Raw genomic sequence first — 21,744 nt, 5'->3', positions numbered from 1 at the left:
TCAATGGAGTAAGTTACTAGCTTAAAGATTAAATCATTCAAACAATATTATGGAAATGTCACTAAATGTGAAATAAAACTATATAAAAGTATCAGAACATCTCCAATGGTATACAAAATGAACTTGCTTGCAAATTAATTTAACTTGTAAGCATGTAGCTTACAATTGGAGTGACAATATTAGAGCCTGTTCTCTTACGTTGAAATTCAGTTCAGTTCAGTTCAGTTCAGTTCAGTTCAGCTGAGTTCAATTCAGTTCAGTTCAGCTCAGTTCAGTCAATGAGAACAGGCCCTTAATGTAGGTAGATCAAGCAACATTGCTTGATTTTCTATAGAAAACTCCATCCTCTTATATTATGACATGTGTATGATAGAAACTATTTTTATTTATTATTTTATTTTTCCAAGGTACAATATTCTATTGCTCACCATTGGAGCACTTTGTAGCTTAAAAAAATTAGCTTGAAATTCTGATGTATCAAGGTAAGCTACAAGGCTTGTAGCTTACCATTGGAAATGTTCTGAAAAACTAATCCATAATTTTTATTTTTAGCCAAATAAATTTCTAATCAAAAATCGATTTAGTCTTTTTTTTTAAGGCACAAGAATCAAGAGAGAAATTACATTGGCATTCCATTGATCAATAGTATAAAGAAAGTTTGTACTTCCTTTATCCATTTTTAGTTTGACAATGGGTCATTTCAATCCAGATTAGTGGGTAAATGGGGAGAAAAGGTGCAAGACACACAAATTCGGCATGAACTTTTAGCCCACTAGCACGGCCCGCCAACACGACCCATAATAATAATTAAAAAAAACACTATGAATAATAAAAATAAAAACAATAAAAATAAACATTATAAAAATAATAATAATAAAAAAAGAGTCATAATAATACAAAAAAAACTATAAATAATAAATATAAAAATATTAAAATTATTTAATTAATAATAAAATAATGGGCTGGCCCGGACCCTGCACGACCCGGCCCGGCAGGCACATGGGCCGTGTCATGGGCTGGGGTATGCCATTTAGTGGCCCGACACGGCACGATCCGCCATTACCCTGCTTGACAAGGCACGACACTCCTAGCACAGCGAGACACGACGCAACTCTAACTGCCATAGTGCTATTAAGGAAAGCTTAGGAGATAGAAGAGATACAAAATAAATAAATAAATAAATAGGCCCCATTGGTTTTGGGGAGGTCTTCTTGCATAGGCCAAAACCGGCCCTGACCAAGAGCAACTTATGTACATCATTAGTCAGAATTTGGTATGAGCCTGACAGGTCGACTTGCGAATCATCTCGCTTATTCTTTTGTTATTATTATTATTATTATTATTTTTTTATTTACTAAAAATATCCTATTTCCTATCATAGCTGTGAAGGTAATTGTTAGCTGTGTAAGTAGTTTTTAGCTATCAGCAAGCTGTAGCTGTGAAAATAGATAATTGAAGTATGAGTGTTCGGTAAAGTAGCGGTTGACTAACTGTTACATATAAAAATCAATATTTTACATTTAAAACCATAGATTAAATTTCAACAGCTACCTCTACTTTCAAAAGCTAACACTTCTAACATTTTATAAAGCTACCTCCAACACTAAAAGCTACCATAACCATTATTTTGCCAAACACTCACTTTTTTGTTAAGTAGTAGTTTGACCAAGTCAAACCACTAAAAGCTACCTTAAAGTTACTCGAACGCTAGCGCCGAATACACCCATAAAGTGAAAGGGGATTTTGGGTGATAAATTTCACTTTCCCAAAATACCCCTCTCATTTTTGTTTTTGTTTTGTTTTGATTTTTTTTTTTTTATATAAAAAAACTACAATCCTTAAAATAAAAAAAAAAACTACTACCTAAAAAAAACTACCATTTGAAAAGAAAAAAAAATCATCTGAAAAAAAAAACTGGAGAATCAAGCTTAATAGATACGAGTAACTTATATTCACACGCTCGTGCGTCTCTTAGCTTGTAAAATTAAAATGTACTCCAAATCATGCATGGGCTCCATTTTTTAATGACTGATACGAGCTCAACATGATACTACTTTTATTTTTTATAACCATGTTTCAAGCATAATCCTATAATGCTAATATAATACGTGGGCCTCCAAAATCTACCCCGTATCGAGCTTTACCGCCCATGAAATATTCCCGACATGCTAAGCTTGGTTTGGTAACATAAACCATCACCATCCCAAGCATTCAACGCAAGAATCTTAAACCGCGTAAAAATCACACCCATAACCAGAATTAAAATCGTACACTCCATTCCCACGTTAATTCCAAAATCACAGGGCACCAAAATTCCCAAATGAAGAAATTCAGAAACTTCAAATTCCTAAATACTTTCCATTTCAAGGCCGTAAATCATCCACCATTACCCCACGTGACGTAATCATTCAATCAATAAAAATAAAAAAATGCTGCGCTGGATACACATAATACCTTCCACGTTGACCAACAGTCCAAAACGGTGTGACAACTACCCAATCACGCCGTCCCACGTGGCCAACCCCGTTACTTTTTCATTAATTTGTTTTATTCTTCCCTTTTAATTCACCACATAATTGATTAATTAAAATTAATTTCAGATTTTTTATTTTTTTTGCATTATTCCAAAATAATCTCCGCCATCGCTCCAAAAATCCAAATTTTGATTCGGTTTTTCGTCGTTTTTTTGTCGAAATTATCCCAAATTGTGTTTATAATTGCTTCTAGGTTTCATTGCTTTCTGCCTCCAATTGTTTGTGAAGTATATGCAAAGCATTTCAGTTTTTTTTTTTTTTTTTTTTTTTTTTTTTTTCATAAATTTTGTTGCAATTTGGTTCGAATTCATCAATTTCGTCGGAATTCAGGTATTTTTCATTGCATTTTTGCAGTTTTTTCTTTTGTTACATGTTTCAGACATCTTAATTTCATCGGAATTTAGTGTAATTCTTAAATTTGGTATTGAGTAATGGTTGTTCTTGATTAAGTTATTAATTTAAGATTAGTGAAAAATTGTATAATTGCACTATTATAGCTACAGAGCTATTATTACTTTAAAGCAATTTCTGTGTTTTTTTTATTTATTTTTATTATATTATTAAAGTGATACAGAAAGATTAATTTCTTTGCCATAAAGAATTCTGTCCAGAATTTTGCAGTTTTTAGTATTGTGTAATTTTGTCTTTAGTTTCTCATTTTTGTTGGCATGAGAGATTTCTTGAAATTCTGATAGGTGTAAGGCAATATAGATGTTTACATAGTCAGCGTTGCAAATTTTGAGCAGTTAATTTTGATGAAGTATGTTGTAGGTGGCGGTTTTAGGGTGTAGATGGTTGGCTGATGATTTTGTGTTGATGTTTTGATGAGTGATATTATAGCAAAACACTTTTTTTGTAGTCATCGTAGTAGATGAATCGACTTAACGGAGCGTTGGTCGAAAGTACTTGTACTATAATATCAGGTTCCATTGTTGAATTGATGATTGGGAAGAAAATGACGAGGTTGCTGGTTCTTGTATTCGCATTTGTCTGTCTGACAAGTCAAGAAATAGTTGAGAATATGTTTCATGGAGAATTAAACCCCTATAAACTGTAATGCAGCGTCTACAATGGTCAATCTCATATCTACAGCGAATCTGTCACCATATTTAGTTGAATTAGTGAGAGGATAACTGGATAAGTTTGACAGATTGCAATCTTTGTGCATTGGGGAGCTGTTCAGGAGACCAAGTTGTTCGAGTTCTAATCGATATCTTCTAAATTATTGGCTTGCAGATGGAGGGTTTCCTTTGTGCATTTGGACCAAGACTGACTAAATTAGGTTCCAGCCAAAATGAACTGTATAAAGGAATACTGCCTTTCATTTCATTTAGGGAACATAAGAAGTTTATTTGCAAAGATAAGGTGTGAGTGACTGAGTGTTGAGTTGCTCACTTACAGTGAGAAAAGTAAAGTTTGGATTTAAAATAAACGCTCTATACAATTAGACAGGTACCTCATTCCTATTGCCAATATAAAAAGGAACATTGTATCCCCTTGTCTTCTCCATTCCCGAGCTTGAAATGGTATTGTAGGCTCCATGAGTAAGAATAAGATGCAAGACAGACTTCACACTAGTCGTCTCTAGAAAGACCATTCAGTAAGTGGGAAATGTGCATATCATTTATTATTATACGCAAAGTTTGATTGATATTCCCTCTGCTTATTAGGTCGGAGGGAGTTATGCTCTAGACAGGCCCTTTTGATTAGTAGAAAAATCAATCATAGGAAGAGAAGATGCTTTAGATAGTAAAAGCTTCTTATAAAGTCTGATAATGTATTCTGGAAATCTCTACGATCTTCAAATCTCTGCCCTTAATCAGTATAAAAAGAAGCAATCCTGTTCCTGCTGTATCCTTTTTTAAGTTTTGAAGGAAAATTGTGATGGTTTGAACTCCCCAGCAGCCCAGTTTAAGCCATTGCACTGTGGGTTTTTGCTTGCCTGTACTCTCTTCCCCATAAAGCTTCTAACATTCCAACTGCAGATATTCACTAAGGAAAGGATTAGTCTCTTTATGCAATACATGGACCAGTGTTTTTTTTTCTTTTTCAATCTGTGATCTGGGGTTTGATTCTCTTAGACAGGTAGATTATAATAGGTGTCTAACTTGATATAAATACTATAGGAGATTAGGAGGAAATATTTTATAAATTTTTGTAATACTCAATTTCTATATAGTGCTTATACCTCAGTGTTTTTATTGAAAATTGCTCTAATATGACTTTTGATACATAGAATTTGAATCTGTTCATATACTAGTAACTAGTAATGTACTTTTGGGATAATGTTTCTGCTAATTAGCTCTCCTCTTATTATCTCCTGATGCAATTCTTTTACATTTTTTTGGCAGCATCTGCATACTGTAACATTTGAATTCTGCACAGAACGGTCTTTCACAATGGCTCTATGATATAGAAATTATTACCATGGTAAAATCTTCCTGTTAGTGGTTTAAAATGGAGATATCTGCTCTATTGACCTCGGCCGGGATCAATATAGGCATTTGTTGTGTGCTTTTTTCATTATATTCCATATTGAGAAAACAGCCAAGCAATAGAAATGTATACTTTGGACGTAAATTGGCACAGATGCGATCAAAGCGTAGTGATCCTCATTGGTTTGAGAGATTTGTGCCTTCTCCTAGTTGGATTTTAAAGGCCTGGGAGACATCTGAAGATGTAATATTGGCTGCTGGGGGATTGGATGCTGTTGTATTTATGAGAATGCTTGTATTCAGGTGACTAATCTTGATTTTCATACTCATTTTAAGTTGTATAATATATTAATATGTTCAGTATATGCTTCGTCTTTATTTGATCTGCCTATTAACCATAGTTTTTTGTTTTAGCCATATGTATATCAGTATATGCTTCGTCTTTGTATTTCTATTTTACAATCGGTTGTAATTGTGCATGGTCCAACCAGGCTATTTTTTTGCACAGTATTATAATGATGGTTGAAGCTGTTAACTGGAGGGAGCATGAAAGACGAATTTGGAAAAAGAAGCTCCAATTTCGTGTAAAAAAAAATTGAATTATAGAATGTGGCCATCTTTATCGACTATTAATAACTTCTTGATTGTTTGGTCCAACTTCGAATTGTGAAGTATGAAAAAATAGTGCAAATATGTAAATATGTAATCCACTATTTTCGTGCCATTTTAGATAGATTACTGCTAATTTCTCAAATGCCATTGACTCTTTTTGGTATGGTTCAGTATAACTTTTGAAACTAGACAAGTAGGGCATTCCAAGGGGAGTTAGTGTTTAATAATCATGCAGTTTCTGTACTATATGAAACTTGTCAGCATTTATTGGTCTTGTACTTTTGTTCCCTGTTCATGCTCTCTGTTTTTAGTCTTTTTACCCTTGTGTTTGAATCCTGCCCTTTTCTGATAAATGTTCCTATATATATGACCTATCTCTACAATCTGATGCTGCTTAATTATTTATTGTGCAGTATTAGAATTTTCTCAATTGCAGCTATTGTGTGCTCTGCTATTGTGCTTCCCTTAAATTACTATGGTCAAGAAATGCAGCACAAGCTCATCCCTGCTGAGTCATTGGAAGTGTTTACCACTCAGAATGTTAAAGAAGGTTCTAGATGGTATGGTTGCCTCTTCCTATCTAGTGTAGTTGCATCTCTTTTTTTTGGAATTTTCTGGGTATGAAAACAAGATTTATGATTCCTTCAATCTAATGTTTATAAAAGATTTATAAAAAAATCTGGATAGTGTGTGTGTGTGTTTTTTTCCCCTTTTTTTTTTTTTTTTTTGACAGATTTTCCCCGGTTTTTGATACATGCACTTACACGCATATGCATCAAATGGTGTTAGTTTAAGAATTTATGAAAAAATGACGCATTGATCAATTTTCTTAATGCTTAGTTGGTGCGTTAGTGTGTAATGTTTCTACTTTATACTTCTTATACTTTATCTTTTGGAATACATTAATCATTTTCCATATATTTTTTCTGTTGAGGCCCTTGGGGAGTTGGGATTTTCTTCTTAACTTTACTTTTGGGGTTGAGGTTATTGTTGATTTTGATAATTTGGGATGAGGGCGTGTTGAGATCCTCTCTTACCCACTTTTGTGAGAAGATAATTCATCCTTCACATATTATTTTTGGTTGTGTAATGGCAAAAAAAGTTTTATTTTTAGGCTGATTTTTCCAACAGAAAAAGATTATAGTAATTATCATATATGCTGCTATTTAGTGTAATTGTTACTGTTGTTTTTTGTTTCAGGCTTTGGGCTCATTGTCTTGCACTGTATATCATTTCGTGCTCTGCGTGCATTCTTCTCTACTTTGTAAGTATAAATCATCTTAAGTATTTCAAAATTATAGGCCACTTGCCCTTATTTCTTAATTATATTATATTCTTGTAAAATATTAAAATCACTTATACCTTACAATTCATCTCAGTGTGTTTTTCAACTTTAGTTTATGCAAATTTGAGGAGTTGTTCAAGCTTGCTATTTTAACGCATCATATGAAGACATTGATGCATCACATAAAGATGTTGATCCTTTACACTATGTTTGGATAGAGAGAAATGGAGGGAAGAGAAGAGAAAGGGAAGGATACATCATTCTTTGTTTAAATACCTAATCTCAAGGAGGGAAGGGGAGGGAATGGGAAGGATCCATTTTCCTTGCCCTTTTAATAAACTAAATCCCTCCATTGGTGGAGAGATTTGGAAGGAAAATGGGTGTTCACCTTCTCCCTCTCCTCTCCTCTCCTCCCTTAGTCCCTTTCCCTCTTTTTCCTTCACCTTTACTGTTGTTATCCAAACATAGTGTTAGATTGCAAAAAGATGACTACAAATGGCTTACAACATTAACAAAACCAAAGCCCAAAAAATAATGGGGTTAGCTGCATGAATTATGATCTATCTCCTATGGCCATCCGCATGGATCCATTTTTCCATTCACATGATTTATGAATCTATCTAGTGCTCCATACTTTTACAAACCCTTTATAAGCAAAATTTGGATTTTAACACCAGCAAAAAACCCCAAAATGGTTTTTAACACCCCTATAAAAAAAAAATATTTTAACACCTCACAAATTTTTGAAAAATGGATTTTACCACCACTTAACGGTCTCCGTCCAAAAATTTTGTTAAGTGGGGTCCATAGTGACACGTGTCACCATTTTATTTGTTTTAAAAAAATAAAAAAGAAAAAATTAATACTCCGTAAAAATGAAAAACCTAAAACTACCCGGCCACCACCGCCCCACCATTGGCACCTTCACCCAACGCTACCGGCTGGCAAACCGGCGGCGCATCCCCTCCCTCAATCCACCTGAACCCTCCCCACCACTTTCTGCAGCCCTAATCGGCGCCAAAAACGATTAAACCAAAACCCTCCTTCCCCAAAACGGCCACAAATGGCTGAAATTGGTCGGAGGGGCCTTAATCGGCCGATTTCGTGGCTGTTTTGAGGAAGGAGGGTTTTGGTTTGGTGGTTTTTGGGGCCGATTAGGGTTACGGGAAAGGGAGGGGGAGGGTTCAGGTGGGTTGGGGGAGGGAGGGGAAGGGGATGCGCCGCCGGTGTGCCTGCCGACAGTATTGGGTGAAGGTGGCAGTGGTGGTTGGGTAGATTTAGGTTTTTTTTTTAAATTTTTTAAATTTTTGTTTATTTATTTATTTTTTTGCCAATAATAAAGCGACATGTGGCTTTATGGCCCCACTTAACGGATTCATGAACGGAATTAGTTAAGTGGTGTTAAAATCAAATTTTCGAAAAATGTTATGGTGTTAAAATAATTTTTTTTTATGGGGGTGTTAAAAACCATTTTGAGGTTTTTTTTTGCTAGTGTTAAAATATAAATTATATAAATTTTCCACGGCATTATAAGCTTTTTAATTCCCACAACTCATTTTTTTTTGGTTTTCTTTTGAAATCTTTATTGACGCAATCCTCCATCTTCTATACCAGTGCATCCTGATTGCTGTTTTACATTCTCATACCAATATAGATTTTATCTTATCTACACCCATCCTAACATAAAACACCTCTGCTACACTCATCTTCTTACTATGCTTCTTAGGGCCTCTATGAGGTGAACTGAACCTGAAGTGAACTGAATATTTTATGAGAGAAGAAAATTAGGAACTGAACTGAAGAGAACATGCCCTTAAATGCCTAACATTTTAACTTCTATAATAATCTTATTGCTTTGCAGTCTTACGTAAATTTTATTTTAACATTAAAGGCATGCTACGATAGCTCAATAACCCCATCGTTGTTCTCTATTTGGGCCACCTAGTCTACGAATTACATCTTGATCAATATCTCCTCTTCCGTGTGAAGTTGATTCAAAGCTTTAAAACATTCAATAGTGGGTAACTTTTTGTCATCAAACGTCATAACACACTTTTAATTGGTTATACTTCAACTTAGCGTAAATTTGATTTTTTTTATTTTTTATTTTTAATTTCTAGCTTTTGTCTAAGTACTTAAAGCATATCTTTGTTGTAATTAATTTGTAATAAGGTAATCCTCTGTCACTCCTCCACAAGATATTTGTTTTACTTGTATACACACACCCTTAACCAGGTCAATATAAAGTTAAAAAAACTTAGTAGGGAATTCTTGTAGTAAGATGTATTAATTATTGGGCTATAGTTTGGATTTTACAATTTACCAAATGTGGCCTACTATTATGATTTAGAGGTTGTACCAAAAATTCATTAGCTTCTCTCTAAATCTGAAAGTTTATTTGTGTATGAACAATTTTGAAAGGGTTTTTCTCACTAGTATCTGCTGTAATTTCCTTCAGGAGAATAAAAGTATTATTAAGAGGCGCCTTGCGTACATTAAAGGATCTTCTCAAGATTTAAGTCAATTTGCTGTACTTGTTCGCGGGATACCTTGGTCTGCAGAAGAGTCATATAGTACTTCATTGAAGAATTACTTTACGAAGCATTATCCATCTTCTTATCTTTCACACCAGATGGTATATCATTGTGGAAAAATTGAGAAGCTGATGGTATGTTGACTTATAAGTAATACTGTAAATAGTATCTGGCTGTAAAAATCCTTTATAACTCTTTACAAGTTTTAAATGTGTGATCTTGATAAAAAGCGTGATCATGATGCTTGCATGCCGTTGTGTAGCCTTTTATGTACATATTAAAGGTTTTTCTTGCAAGTGATTTCTATTCAACCCTTCCTCCATTATCTTAGTAGTTATCTCTTTTCCTTTTGTCTTAATTATCATATTTCATCTTTTTTTTGGAATTCTGGGGTACACGGCTACACATTTGGAGGGTGTAAGAGATTGATAAGATGATTTTTAACAGAATTTATGGACTGAACTTAGGCATTTGGTACGTTGATGGAAATGAAATTCCTGATCGTAATTGGTTTCCAGTACAGCCGACCCGAGATTCATCAAAATGTTTTTAATTGTGGCCAATTATATCAATACCATCAACTTCAGTACTTCAGGATAATTTTTATAATTTTTATTATATTCGAGGATGACTGTGCAAGCTATTTTCCTTCTTTAGACTTCAGTGATTGCACAGCACACTTATAAGGACAGAGTAGGAAAATTGGTAATGGTGCGGGGGTTGGACACTTTGACCTTAATTGCAAAACTTATTATGACTGTCAAATTTTAATTTTCCTTTATCTGACCTATTTTTTCCATCCTTGATGTGTTTGATATAGTTATTTTAACAGATCCTGTGGAGAAAAAGCGCAATCATAAAATAGATAAATTACCCACTCTATAGCGTATTCTGAATTTGTTGTCCTTATCAGCTGATTGTTCTGTGATACAATGTGAACTTGGTTTCTTCGCGGCAGAATTATGAAGTCTTTATGGGTTTAGATATGTTATGGTGCAACTTTTGAAGCCTTTCATTTTGTTAAAAGTGTTTATGTTAGTTTGCTTTATTGTATTTTTAGTTTTATCATTTGCTGGCTGTCCATGGCTCCATGCAGTTTCCTACCAAAATGTAACCTATTTATGACTGGTATTTAACGTATTTGATGCAGAAAAATGTCAGGGAGATGTACGATGTTCTCTATCATGATAGCATTCCTTCCTGTCACTCATGCGGTCTTCCAGGTGGAGGGCGTCCAAATGTATTCAACATTCTTGTTAATGAACCAGAAGTCATTGAAAAAGGGAAGCTTGATTTGCAAGACTTGCGTGATAGAGGAAAGGTTAGAAATGATAAAGTTACCTGTTATGCTACTTTAGTACAGCTGTGAATGTGTCTGATTTCTACTTTCATCCTGCTCACTATCTATTTAGCAATAATTATTGCTGAATCAGTTTTTCTTAATTATATTCTTGGTCTTATGCTTATTGATGCCTAACTTTATATTGGTAGAAGATTACTTGTTCTCTCTCTTGAGATTGGTGGTGGGGGTGGGAGGTGTGTTTCTTGACCTGTAGCAGCGTATCCTGATTTGATGAAAAGGAAGGCTTTATGCTCTATATTTTTGATTAAACACTAAGATAGCTGATTAAAATTTGGTATATGTACCGTCAGTTAAATGAACAACTGATTTAGGGCGTGATAAATGCCCTCGGGGGCTGGGTACACCATTTTCACTTCATCACATGTCGACTTGAGATATGGTCAAATTAGTTTGACATTACCTGTATACTAGGTAGGATAGGATCCAAATTTCTATCAGCTGTTGATATGGTGGGTTATAGGGTATAACCTCAATCCTGCCCCATCAGGCTAGGCCAATTGGTCTCTCTTCTAGTATAACAAGTCTCTTCTTCCTCCAATTTCTCCATCACTATGTCGTACGTAAGCTATCAAAAATAGTTGCGAATGTAATCCTTCTGATGGAGCAAAGTAAACATCGTAATATCACAATACTAAGTATTATTCTTGGTAAAAAAAAATTATGGTGATATTAGATGGGTATAAGGTCATTTTTGTCAAAACTAATGAAGTAATGTATATTGTTTGATATTGTATCAGGTAATTGTAACAGCTGTCATTATTTTCAATTTATCACCATAGCTAGAAGGTTGTTTTACCCTCATAGTAAGGACAATTGATTGTAAAGTTATACTCTTATTTAGATGGGAAATTCTAGCTCTTGTTTGTTTCATCATTCCTCAATGAGTATGGACTTAGATTCAGCCATTTTCCTTGCCAAATTAATGACCATATCACTAGAAAATAAACAAAAATCCACTTGGAGTTTGGGATTTTTTTATAAAGATTTTGAGCTTTAGTGATAATGAAAATGCAAAAACGAATGTCACTGTCTGGTTGTAAGAAGCTTTATGTCAAGCCTATTCATTCCAATGCAGGATGAATACATAATCTATGCTTGTCCAACTTTCATAAAACTAATGTTTTTATAGATGAAGGAAGAACTCAGTTTTCTTATAGGTCTTATAAAAGTTTATGCTGTAATAGGATTCTTTTGACCCCCAAACTTTTTGATTTCTGTAGCTATCTTTAAAAGTAATTAATTAGCTTTTGATCCCCCCCCAACCCCCCACCCCCTGAATTTAGCATACTTTGTCTAGTGGCCTGCTAAGCATACCAAGATTATCAAGTAGCAACCTACTTCAGATTGTAATGTTTTTACCATTTAGGATTCCTCTTTTTGTTTATTCGTGACGTCAGCTTAATAGTTGTGTAATTGTGGGTTTGGGGAAAAGAATAGTTTAATTTTGTTGGAGTTTTAGAAAAAACATTCTGGTGATATTATGGACTGGACTAGTGAAAGAAATTCAGCAGCCACTGCTGCTAGTCAATGAAGGGCTGTGTTTATTAGTTGATATCTGATGCTAGTGTTAAATGTTAAAAGGTTTATTAAAATTCCCTTGCTTGAATTCCAGCCGTTGCTGGACTATGAAGAGCTATTTTCACTGGGAATTTTGTCCAAGGTAACCCTGTGGTGTTTTATATGCTTCCTTTTATTTTTTAATAATTATTAGTCGCAGAATTTCCATCTAATGACTATTATCTGCAGTTTGTCAGTCTTACCACCCCCTTGCATCCACCCTAATAAAAAATAGCATTTTATTTATTTATTTTTTTATTAGGAAATTCTGGGTGAAGAACATCATTGATTATTTCAGATGCAGTTCTTGGATTAAGTATATTTGTTGAATTTTTTTCATTTTTAGATAATCATGTGGTACTTGTTGAAGTAGTTATTACTTTTTTTTTTTTTTTTTTTTACAGTTTAGCTGCTTCTTTTGTTCCAGGAGTGTCCATCTGCTTTTGTGTTCTTTAAAACCCGCTATGCAGCTGCTTGCGCTGCACAGGCTCATCAGTCATCAAATCCTATGTTGTGGGTCACGAATCTGGCCCCAGAGCCGCGTGATGTATATTGGCCAAACCTAGCTATTCCATATAGGCAATTCTGGTTGCGAAGGACAGCAACACTTCTGGCTACTGCGGCTTTTCTGGTCTTCTTTATTGCTCCAGTTACTCTTGTACAAAGTTTGGCTAATTTAACACAGCTCCAGCAGGCGTTTCCCTTTTTGAAAGGACTGCTAAAGAAGTAAGTGACATGATGTTATAAAAAGATGTTTAATTTTTAAGTACAGGTTGAATGTTAAATTGAATAATGTAATTCATTGATGATAAAACAAAACAATAGACAAAGAGATTTAGCATTATTATGTTTTGTTAGGCAATGCTAAATTTTAGGGGCTTACGGTAAATGGGCCCTGTGTATGTGCAAGGCTGCTAATAGTTTGAATAATGAAAATTCTTTAGTATGCTCGTTGGACAACAGTGGAAGATTTCTCTTCTCCAGCATCCTGTGTTTGTTTGGAGATGAACTCCGAAAGCTGAATTTTGTCTTCTTATTTTTGAAGGCCAGAAAGGCATAGCATTTTTCTAAGTGTTAATTCCAGTGATCTTCCTGAAAAATGCTACACAGGACATTATAGAATATGGCATCGTTCGAAGTAATATATGTTTTTGGCTTGTAGCTGTTTGCAGTTGTGGATCTGGGACCCATTTGTCACCCTTTTGTCCAGCAAAAGGGCTGCTGAAGGCTGCATTGCTTGATCAAATAGTTTTTGATGGTGCATCATTTAGTACTTATTTTTTCTTTTTGTTTCCTTCCCTCAGGCCGTATGTAAGCCAGCTGGTTACAGGGTACCTACCCAGTGTCATACTGGTATTGTTTTTTTACACCGTCCCACCATTGATGATACTCTTTTCAACAATTGAGGGGTCAATTTCTCGTAGTGGGAGGAAAAGGGGTGCATGCTGCAAAGTCTTGTTTTTCACCATTTGGAATGTTTTCTTTGTTAACATTGCATCTGGAACTGTGCTCAACAAATTGAACGTCTTTTCCCAACCAAAAGACATACCTACACAACTAGCGGCTGGAGCAGTTCCTGCAGCGGTAAGTATGTATTGTTTTCGTTTAATAGTTCTTTTTAGTTGTAGATCCCTCCTTGCTATCACTTTTTTTCTTTGTCATAGTATTCTTCTATCTCCTGCATGGGCTGTATCTCATATTGTAGCATATCTCAGTATAGCTAACAAGCTTTAGACAGCCTTAAAAAGTCTCTTTTTTTTTTTTTTCAATTTATATATATATTTTTTCTGAGACTTTTAAGTACAGATGCTTGGTCTGAGTTTGTGTCATTGGTTGTGCATTTAAAGAGTAATAGCTGAGACATGGACTCAGGTACTCTTGTATGACTCGGCCTTTTTATAAAATTTTCATGTTTTTGGCTGAAGATGAAATGTCAAAATGTTTTACTTCCATGCCAGTGTTTCAAGAATGTAGCACAAGTACTTGAGAGCAAAAGAAGAGTCCAAGTAACATAGATAGAAAGAACCTTTTTGGGTAGGGGTGGGGGTGGGGGATGGACCTTAGTTTCATTATTCCGACCAGAAATGAGTCAATGATCAAAGATTAGTTTCTAAAGTTTATCTAGGATAAAAAAAACTGAATAAGGATTTGAGAGTTTCAAATCTGGTATTAATCATGAGGGTTGTTTATATGAAGGGTTGTCTTCAAAAATAAAAAAATGTGAAGGGTGTGTTCTTGTCATCTAGTTGTTCTTCTTTCCTCTGTTTAATTTTTTATCTTACAAGAAAATAATCTTAATTTGAGGCGTATGACATGAGTTTAAGGGAAATATGCAAGGCGCAGTGTGACGATTTGCTAATACAAGTATATGGTTGCTCATTGAGATTTGGAGGTTGCAGGCTCAACTTGTGGTATTATGCTGCACATTTGTTGCTTGACTTCCTGAACTTGCTTTGGCAAAACCCTCTTGTGCAGGGTTACTTAGAGTTGGCTATCACAGGCATACATTTTACATGTTTTTTTTAAGCCCCTTAGGAACCTGCATGTCTGCTCTGCTTGTGTAACTGATCATTTTTTGATTCGTAGGAAAAAAAGGTTTCATTTAGATGATGCTGTAGAGTTTTAGTTATCTGTCTTAGGGTGCTAAGTTGGAATTCAGGGTGCTCTTTTGGAAGCGGTAGGTTCGACATTTGGAAATAGGCTGCATATACCTTGCATGACTGGCATTGGTTGGACCCTGCTGCATAGGGTTCTATATTTATAACTCTTATTATTTACTCTGTATCAAATGCTATGAATTGCATATGTTTAGCGTACAAGTTTTATAAAATGCCTTTTTTTTTCTTTTTTTTCTTTTTTTTTTTTTTGAAACAAGTTTTATTAAATGCCTTAATAAGTCCTGTCTGCATGCATGCTCTACAAATTTTACTGATTTTTTTCTCTTACATTGTTCTAAAGTTTTTTGAAGATGATGTAGCAAGGGTTTGTCTTACTTATTTTTACTCACTAAAACTATGCAGGTCAAGTTCTTTATGACTTATGTCTTGACATCAGGTTGGACCAGTTTGGCATGCGAAGTTGTGCAACTCTGGCCTCTTCTCTGTAACTTCATCTATAAGTTCATCCTCAGAAAGAATCATGGCCCATTTGATGGAGAGTACACCTTTCCGTATCATTCTGAAGCACCTAGAGTCCTTTTATTTGGACTTCTTGGTTTAAATTTTGCAATCTTGGCACCTTTGATGCTGCCATTATTGCTGATTTATTTCTGTCTTGCTTACCTCGTGTACAAAAATCAGGTATGCTTTCTTTTTTTTTTTTTTTTTTTTCTTTTTTCCCCCTTGTTAAGTCACATTTGTTTTTCCTTTTTTCAGTAATTAGTTCATGGAGTTTTTCCTCATGATGCAAAATGCTTCCTTATTGTTATTAGTGTAAATCCTTTTTCTTTCATCTGCATTCTGAACCAATTTAAAAGTTTATAGGAAGCAAATGATAAAGATTAACCTCTAGGAAAATTGTTCTCTCCCATTAATTATTGTATGCAAGAGATTGGAAGGATGAAAGTATAGAGATAAGGAAGAAGAGAATTCAAGAGAAATGGATAACTGATTGTAACTTGGTGCAATTAAATCATCAAATGATGTTTACAAGCCCAGGTCTTAGAGTTGCTGGACATTCCCAATATCCCAACTACAAGCTAAGCTAAATTAAAAACGCTCCACAATTTTTTTGATTCATTTGTTCCCTCATCGACCTCCTCCTTATATAGATATTCATTCTGCTTTATTCTCTCCCTCTCTACTCTGTTGATTTGAATCAATTAACTCATCTATATATCACATGGGATCTTGATGTATACGTTTTGATTTGTATTATCAAAATATCAATTCTATAAATTTTTATTAATATATAATCAATTATAATAATAGCCAAAGATTTTCATTAAAGACCACGTAAAAGTCCAATGAGTAGGACTTGGGAAAACAGAGGGAGTACCTCTCAGCTTATTTCCCAAGCTACCACATAAACCCTTATTATCCTTCCTCTTTGGACTAGTTCATTACATATTATGTTATTTTTTTGGAAAAATTAACAAAAATAATCCCAAATTTGCCTCATTCGCCCAAAATAATTCCAACTTTGGATTATGTTTTAATAATCCGAACTTTGATATGAATTTGCTTTTAATGGTCCTAAGTGACCGGTAACTTTTTGAAAAGGTATTTTTATTTTTTTTAAAAAATGTAATGTGCACATGTCACCATGTAATTGGTCAAAATAAGTTGTAATTTTAATTTTTTTAAAAAAGATTATTAGTAATAACTTTTTTTTTTAAAAAAAAGATTATTAATAATAATTTTTTTTAAAAAAAAAAAGATTATTAGTAATTTTTTTTAAGGATCAGATTATTAGTAATAATTAACAGTTAACTAATTATTTTAACAATAATTAAAAGCTAACTATTTTAAAAATAAATGCAAGAAAAACCACCAGCACCCACCCTACTCTTCTTGCCCTCCACCCTCGCCGCGCCTGCCCCTACCGCAGTGACGCCTACACTACCCAAATCCCACGCAACCTTTTCGCCGATCGCTCTCTTCCTGCCGCGACCCCCTTACTGCGACTCTAACCCTTCCCATCCCCCGCAACCCCTTTTTGCGGTTAATTACCCCCACTCGCAACCCCCACCTATAACCACAAAACTAGAACAATTCAAAAAGCGGTGGGGTTTGGGTGGGATTCAACTGAATAGGCGTAGGAATTGTGGTGCGCGGGCCGGGTGAGGGGTCGGAATTAGGGCTATCACGGCAAGGGTAAGGGTTGCGGGTGGGTTCTTTGGTTGGGGAAATGGATTCAAGGTAGGGGAGGGGCTGTCGGGATGGAGGGAAGAGAAGGGAGGTGGTCTCGCCGGCACAAGGAGGGACTGCCGGCATGGGATGGAGGCAGCAGCGAGGAGGGTGGTTGGCTGGTGGGGTGGTGTTTGTGTTAATTAAATAATTATTTTTTATTTTTCTTTAAAAAATTCTTTAATTTTTTTTTAATTTTTTTGACCAATCATATCAGACCGGTTGGGACTATTGGAAGCAATTTCATATCAAAGTTCGGATTATTAAAAAATAATCCAAAGTTGGGAGTATTTTGAGCGAAAGTTCAGATTATTTTTGTCAATTTTTCCTACTACCTCCGTTTCATAAAATCTGCAACAAACTAGCTTGCACAATTCCCACAAACACCCACATACTCCACCGGCAACACCAATCGGCTGCACAACCACCACACAAACACCCACGCCACCCTAACCACAGAAACCACCATATACTCAACCTGTCACCACCACAGGCTTCGAAAGATGCCCAAAATCCACCTCACCCACCTTGTAACCAAAACCACCCACCTTGCCATAACCCCACGTCACCAGCCAGTCAGCCACACCAAACAAACCGCAACGCCGTCACTAGCCAGCACCAACGAACCGGAAACCCACGTCACCAGTCACCAACCAACACCAACGAACCAAAACCCCAACTTACCACCACCAACGAATCGAAACCCCATCTCACCACCACTTAGATCTGAAACCCACCTTACCACCACAAAGATCGAAAACTCACAACCACGAAGACCTCACCCTTATTGGTTACAAAAAATTATCGAACCCTACCCAAATTAATTGTGAATTGAAAACTTTGAAAAGGGAAAAGGGAGAAGAGAACGGGCAGTGAATCCTGAGAACCGGCGGCTATGATGAGAACGGGCGGCGTGGTGAGAGAAGAAGGAGAAGAGAGAGAAAAGTATTGCTGGTGGTTGAGAGGGAGGAGAGAGAAAAGTTAGGTGATGCTGACGGTGGAGGTGGTTGTCACGGAGGAGAGAGAATGTGGGTTGGGGTTTTAATTGGGGATAAATTAATTTGGGTTAATAAGAGGCTTATTGAAGTAAAGTAAAATTAATTAAGGGTATGGTGGTAATTTTATCAAATAAAATTTACTAAGAGAGGAAACTTATTTGGCATTTGAACATGATCATATATGCATCATAACAACTTGCTTTAATTTGAACTGATGCATCCTTTTGCACATTAATTTTTTTCTTCAGATTCTCAATGTTTATATCACGGATTATGACAGTGGTGGTAAATATTGGCCAATTGTCCAGACCTCAACAATATTTTCTTTGGTGATGGCACAAATCATAGCTATGGGAGTCTTTGCGTTGAAGAAGTCGCCAGTATGCTTAGGATTCACTATTCCATTGGCTATATGTACACTGTTATTCAATGAATATTGTAGGCGGAGATTTCTCCCCGTCTTCAAAAACATTGCTTCTGAGGTAACATATTTGATGTTTGTGGTGCGTATCTGTAAGCCTTTATTGTAAGCACAAGGAGTAAACAAGAAAATATGAATTTGATGGATTGCATAATAGCAGGTTCTTATTGATTTGGATCAGCAAGATGAGGAAAATGGGAGGATGGAGGCTATATATCAACGGCTTCAATCTGCCTATTGTCAATTGGAATGGCTTGCATATGGTAGCTCCAGTCCAAAAACAAAGTACTTGTGTGACGATGAAGACATTAGGCACACTCAAGAACTTAAGCCAGGTCTGTCCTGTTATTCCTTTTTTTTGGCATTGAGAATTTTATTCATTTATTGTATTTGTATCGATTCTTTATCAACTAATGCGTGAATCTGACATGTTCTGTCATTGCAGAAATTGAATTTAGTCAAGAAATTACATCAGATGAATCTGTAGATAGACCAAGGCCTGCAAATCACAAGACAGACGTCGAATCCAGTCCAATTAGATAGTACATCATAGGCTATATGATTGTTTTTTTATTCTTCTTCCATTTTTGATATTCTGGAAGTGTATAGTGGTATAGACGTATAGTGGTCATATCTGGTTGAATCAACGCTTGTAAGAGCAAGTTGATTCACAATATAATTGTATAGACTTGTATAGGATTTGAGGCAATACTTTTGTTCTCTGCTTCTTTTGTTAAATTATACAAACAAGACTCTGCATTCCTCCAGACCTCCACATTACCAGGTTGCAATTTTCTTTTCTGGTTTATTTATGGAGCTTATACGTTATATACAAAGTAAAAAAAGAAAACAGAAAAAGAGTTTACAGATTATAATGGTATGTAAAATTTACTTTTGAAATTTGGTGGCTCTTCGGCTTTTGTTTTTTATGCTGTGCCAGTGTTGTATTTTTTCAAATTTTTTAGTGTGATTTGCTGCTTATTGTCTTTTATTATATGTCATCAACATCAGCATGGATATTGCTTCATTAGTACTGCGCAACATGTATGCTATTTATACTTCAAAAAAAAAAAAATGGAGTTCTGCCTGAAAAATTAGGAAGTACCAAGGAGGATCCGGAATTTTCAGGCGAATCTACCCATCCGCCTTAAATTTCCGGATGCTCAGTGGTGGATCCAGCTGAAAATTCCGGATCCTCCTTGGTACTTTCGGAATTTTCAGGCAGAACTCTACTTTTGTTTTTTTTTTCTTTCCAGATTTTACTTAATTTGATTTTTTTAAAAGAGATTAAGGCCTTGTTCTCATTAGATTATTTTCAGTTCAGTTTAGTTTAGTTCAATTCAGCTCTAATAAGTTCAGTTCATTTCAGCTCCTAATTTCCTTCTCTCATAAAATATTCATTTCAACTCAGTTCAGTTCGGGTCTAATAAGTTTAGGTTCGGTTCAGTTCAGCTCAGTTCAGTCAATAAAAACAGGCCCTAAATGAGCAAATAATATCAACAAAAAATAACAACATAAGCAAATAATTACAACATTGGTCACAACAACAATAATAATACTAATACTAATTACTCAATTTATCACAAAATTAATAATAATAATCACAATAAAATAATAATAATAATAATCACAATAAAATTATAATAATAGTACAAAGATTACATTAATAAATTTGATTAATTAATCAAATAAAAAAAATCAAAAAAAAAAAGATCCACCTAGAATTTCCGGATCTACCTAATCCGGAAATTCTGGACGGATGTGGAGATCCGCCTTAAATTTCCAGATCTACCTTGGTAAATCCTAAAATTTTAGGCGGAATTTTTTTATTTCAAAAAAAAAAAAGTACGAGGCTTACAGAATCCTCCGACGATACCTCCGGTGTACGATCGTTGTTATCGTCCATCGTCATAAACCCGTAGCTAAAGCTTAATAAAAAAATTTTAAAAAAAAAATTTCTGATTTTTGGTGTCAGATCGAATGTGGTTGGGTCGGAGATTTTTTTTTTACCACGTGGTAGTAAGTGAAGGGGTCGAGAAATTATATCAATATATTACGACTTACACAGAGGGCAATATCGTCCTTCCATATCAAAAAGGGTCTGATACCCTGTAAAATGGGAGCGTTGTTTAGCAGTTCACAAGAAAATTCTTCCTCATCTCCTTAAAAAAAAAAGGGGGTAATTTGCACATTGAGTTTGAAGTTAAAAATTAGTTAAAAACCAAAAATAAATATTCTTTGCGTGGACTCCTTGAGTATGCCTTTTTCTTAATTCCAAGAATACCCAAATGTTCAATATATTATTTCAAAAAAAAAAAAAAAAAGTATACCCAAATGTAATTAAGAGTTTATAAAAATATATCATTACTACCTCCGTTTTATGTTATTTGCAACGATTTAACATAAAATATAGAGGAAAAATGTCTAATCGTTGTAAATAATATGAAATAGGGTTTTTTTTTTTTTTTTTTTTTTTTTTTTTTTTTTTTTTTTTGTAATATGTGACATAAAGCCTATTCATTTTGCAATAAGGCATAAAGCCTATTTTATGCTAACAGGTGACATATAGAAAACATCTTTAGTTCAATATATTTTTTTATTGCCAATTAATTGGGTTAAGTATAGAATTGGACCTCGCCTGCGCTATTTACTAGATGCCCATACATAAACAAATTTTGTTATTATATGGTAAAAAAATGTAAGAGTATGTGCAATGAGTATGTGCAATGAGTATGTGCGGTATGTTCCCGATTTCATTAAAGTATTCGATTCGAATTAAACACAATAAAAGTAGTTTTTAACACAACCCACTGACCAAGTAATACTTGTTTGGTTCTAAATAAAATAGTACTTGATTTAATGGTAAAAAAAAATGTAACATAGGATTAATATCCACTAGGGATAACATGGAGGGTCACATCCAAAGAGCTTATATGATAAATTTGTTTCTATATACGAAATACATTTAACATACGAACTATTACCTTCCTCGAATCTATTAGGGTCTGTTTTGATTTATTGAACTAAACTTAACTGACTGAAGCTGAAAATAAATTATTTATGAGAGAATGAAATTATAAATTGAACTGAACTGATTGGAGCTAAACTGAACTGAAATTAAGCTGAAGAAAACAGGCCCTTAGTTGCCTCATTTTGAT

At 34.7% G+C, this 21,744-nt stretch overlaps 1 protein-coding gene across 3 annotated transcripts; it reads left to right on the top strand.

Moving 5' to 3' along the window:
- Nucleotides 1-2,580: 2,580 nt before the first annotated feature.
- Nucleotides 2,581-19,353, top strand: LOC145562892 (hyperosmolality-gated Ca2+ permeable channel 2.1-like). Of its 3 annotated transcripts, none has more exons than XM_081623313.1 (13): nt 2,581-2,864; nt 4,886-5,272; nt 5,995-6,141; nt 6,782-6,845; nt 9,325-9,534; nt 10,551-10,721; nt 12,376-12,423; nt 12,748-13,046; nt 13,625-13,904; nt 15,341-15,619; nt 18,414-18,647; nt 18,747-18,921; nt 19,032-19,353. In XM_081623313.1, the coding sequence occupies exons 2-13, from the start codon at nt 4,992-4,994 to the stop codon at nt 19,127-19,129; spliced, it is 2,286 nt and encodes a 761-aa protein (XP_081479439.1). In that variant the 5' UTR covers nt 2,581-2,864; nt 4,886-4,991; the 3' UTR covers nt 19,130-19,353. The 3 variants fall into 3 exon arrangements, with proteins under 3 accessions (XP_081479439.1, XP_081479441.1, XP_081479440.1); XM_081623314.1 differs by lacking the exon at nt 2,581-2,864 and adding an exon at nt 2,966-4,134; XM_081623315.1 differs by lacking the exon at nt 12,376-12,423 and having other exon boundaries at nt 2,583-2,864.
- The last annotated feature ends 2,391 nt before the right edge of the window (nt 19,354-21,744 follow it).

This window comes from Chenopodium album, chromosome 10 (assembly GCF_948465745.1).
Source record: "Chenopodium album chromosome 10, dcCheAlbu1.1, whole genome shotgun sequence".
Lineage (NCBI taxonomy): Eukaryota > Viridiplantae > Streptophyta > Magnoliopsida > Caryophyllales > Amaranthaceae > Chenopodium > Chenopodium album.
The sequence above is the reverse complement of the archived record's forward strand: the minus strand, read 5'-3'. Positions and strand labels throughout refer to the sequence as shown.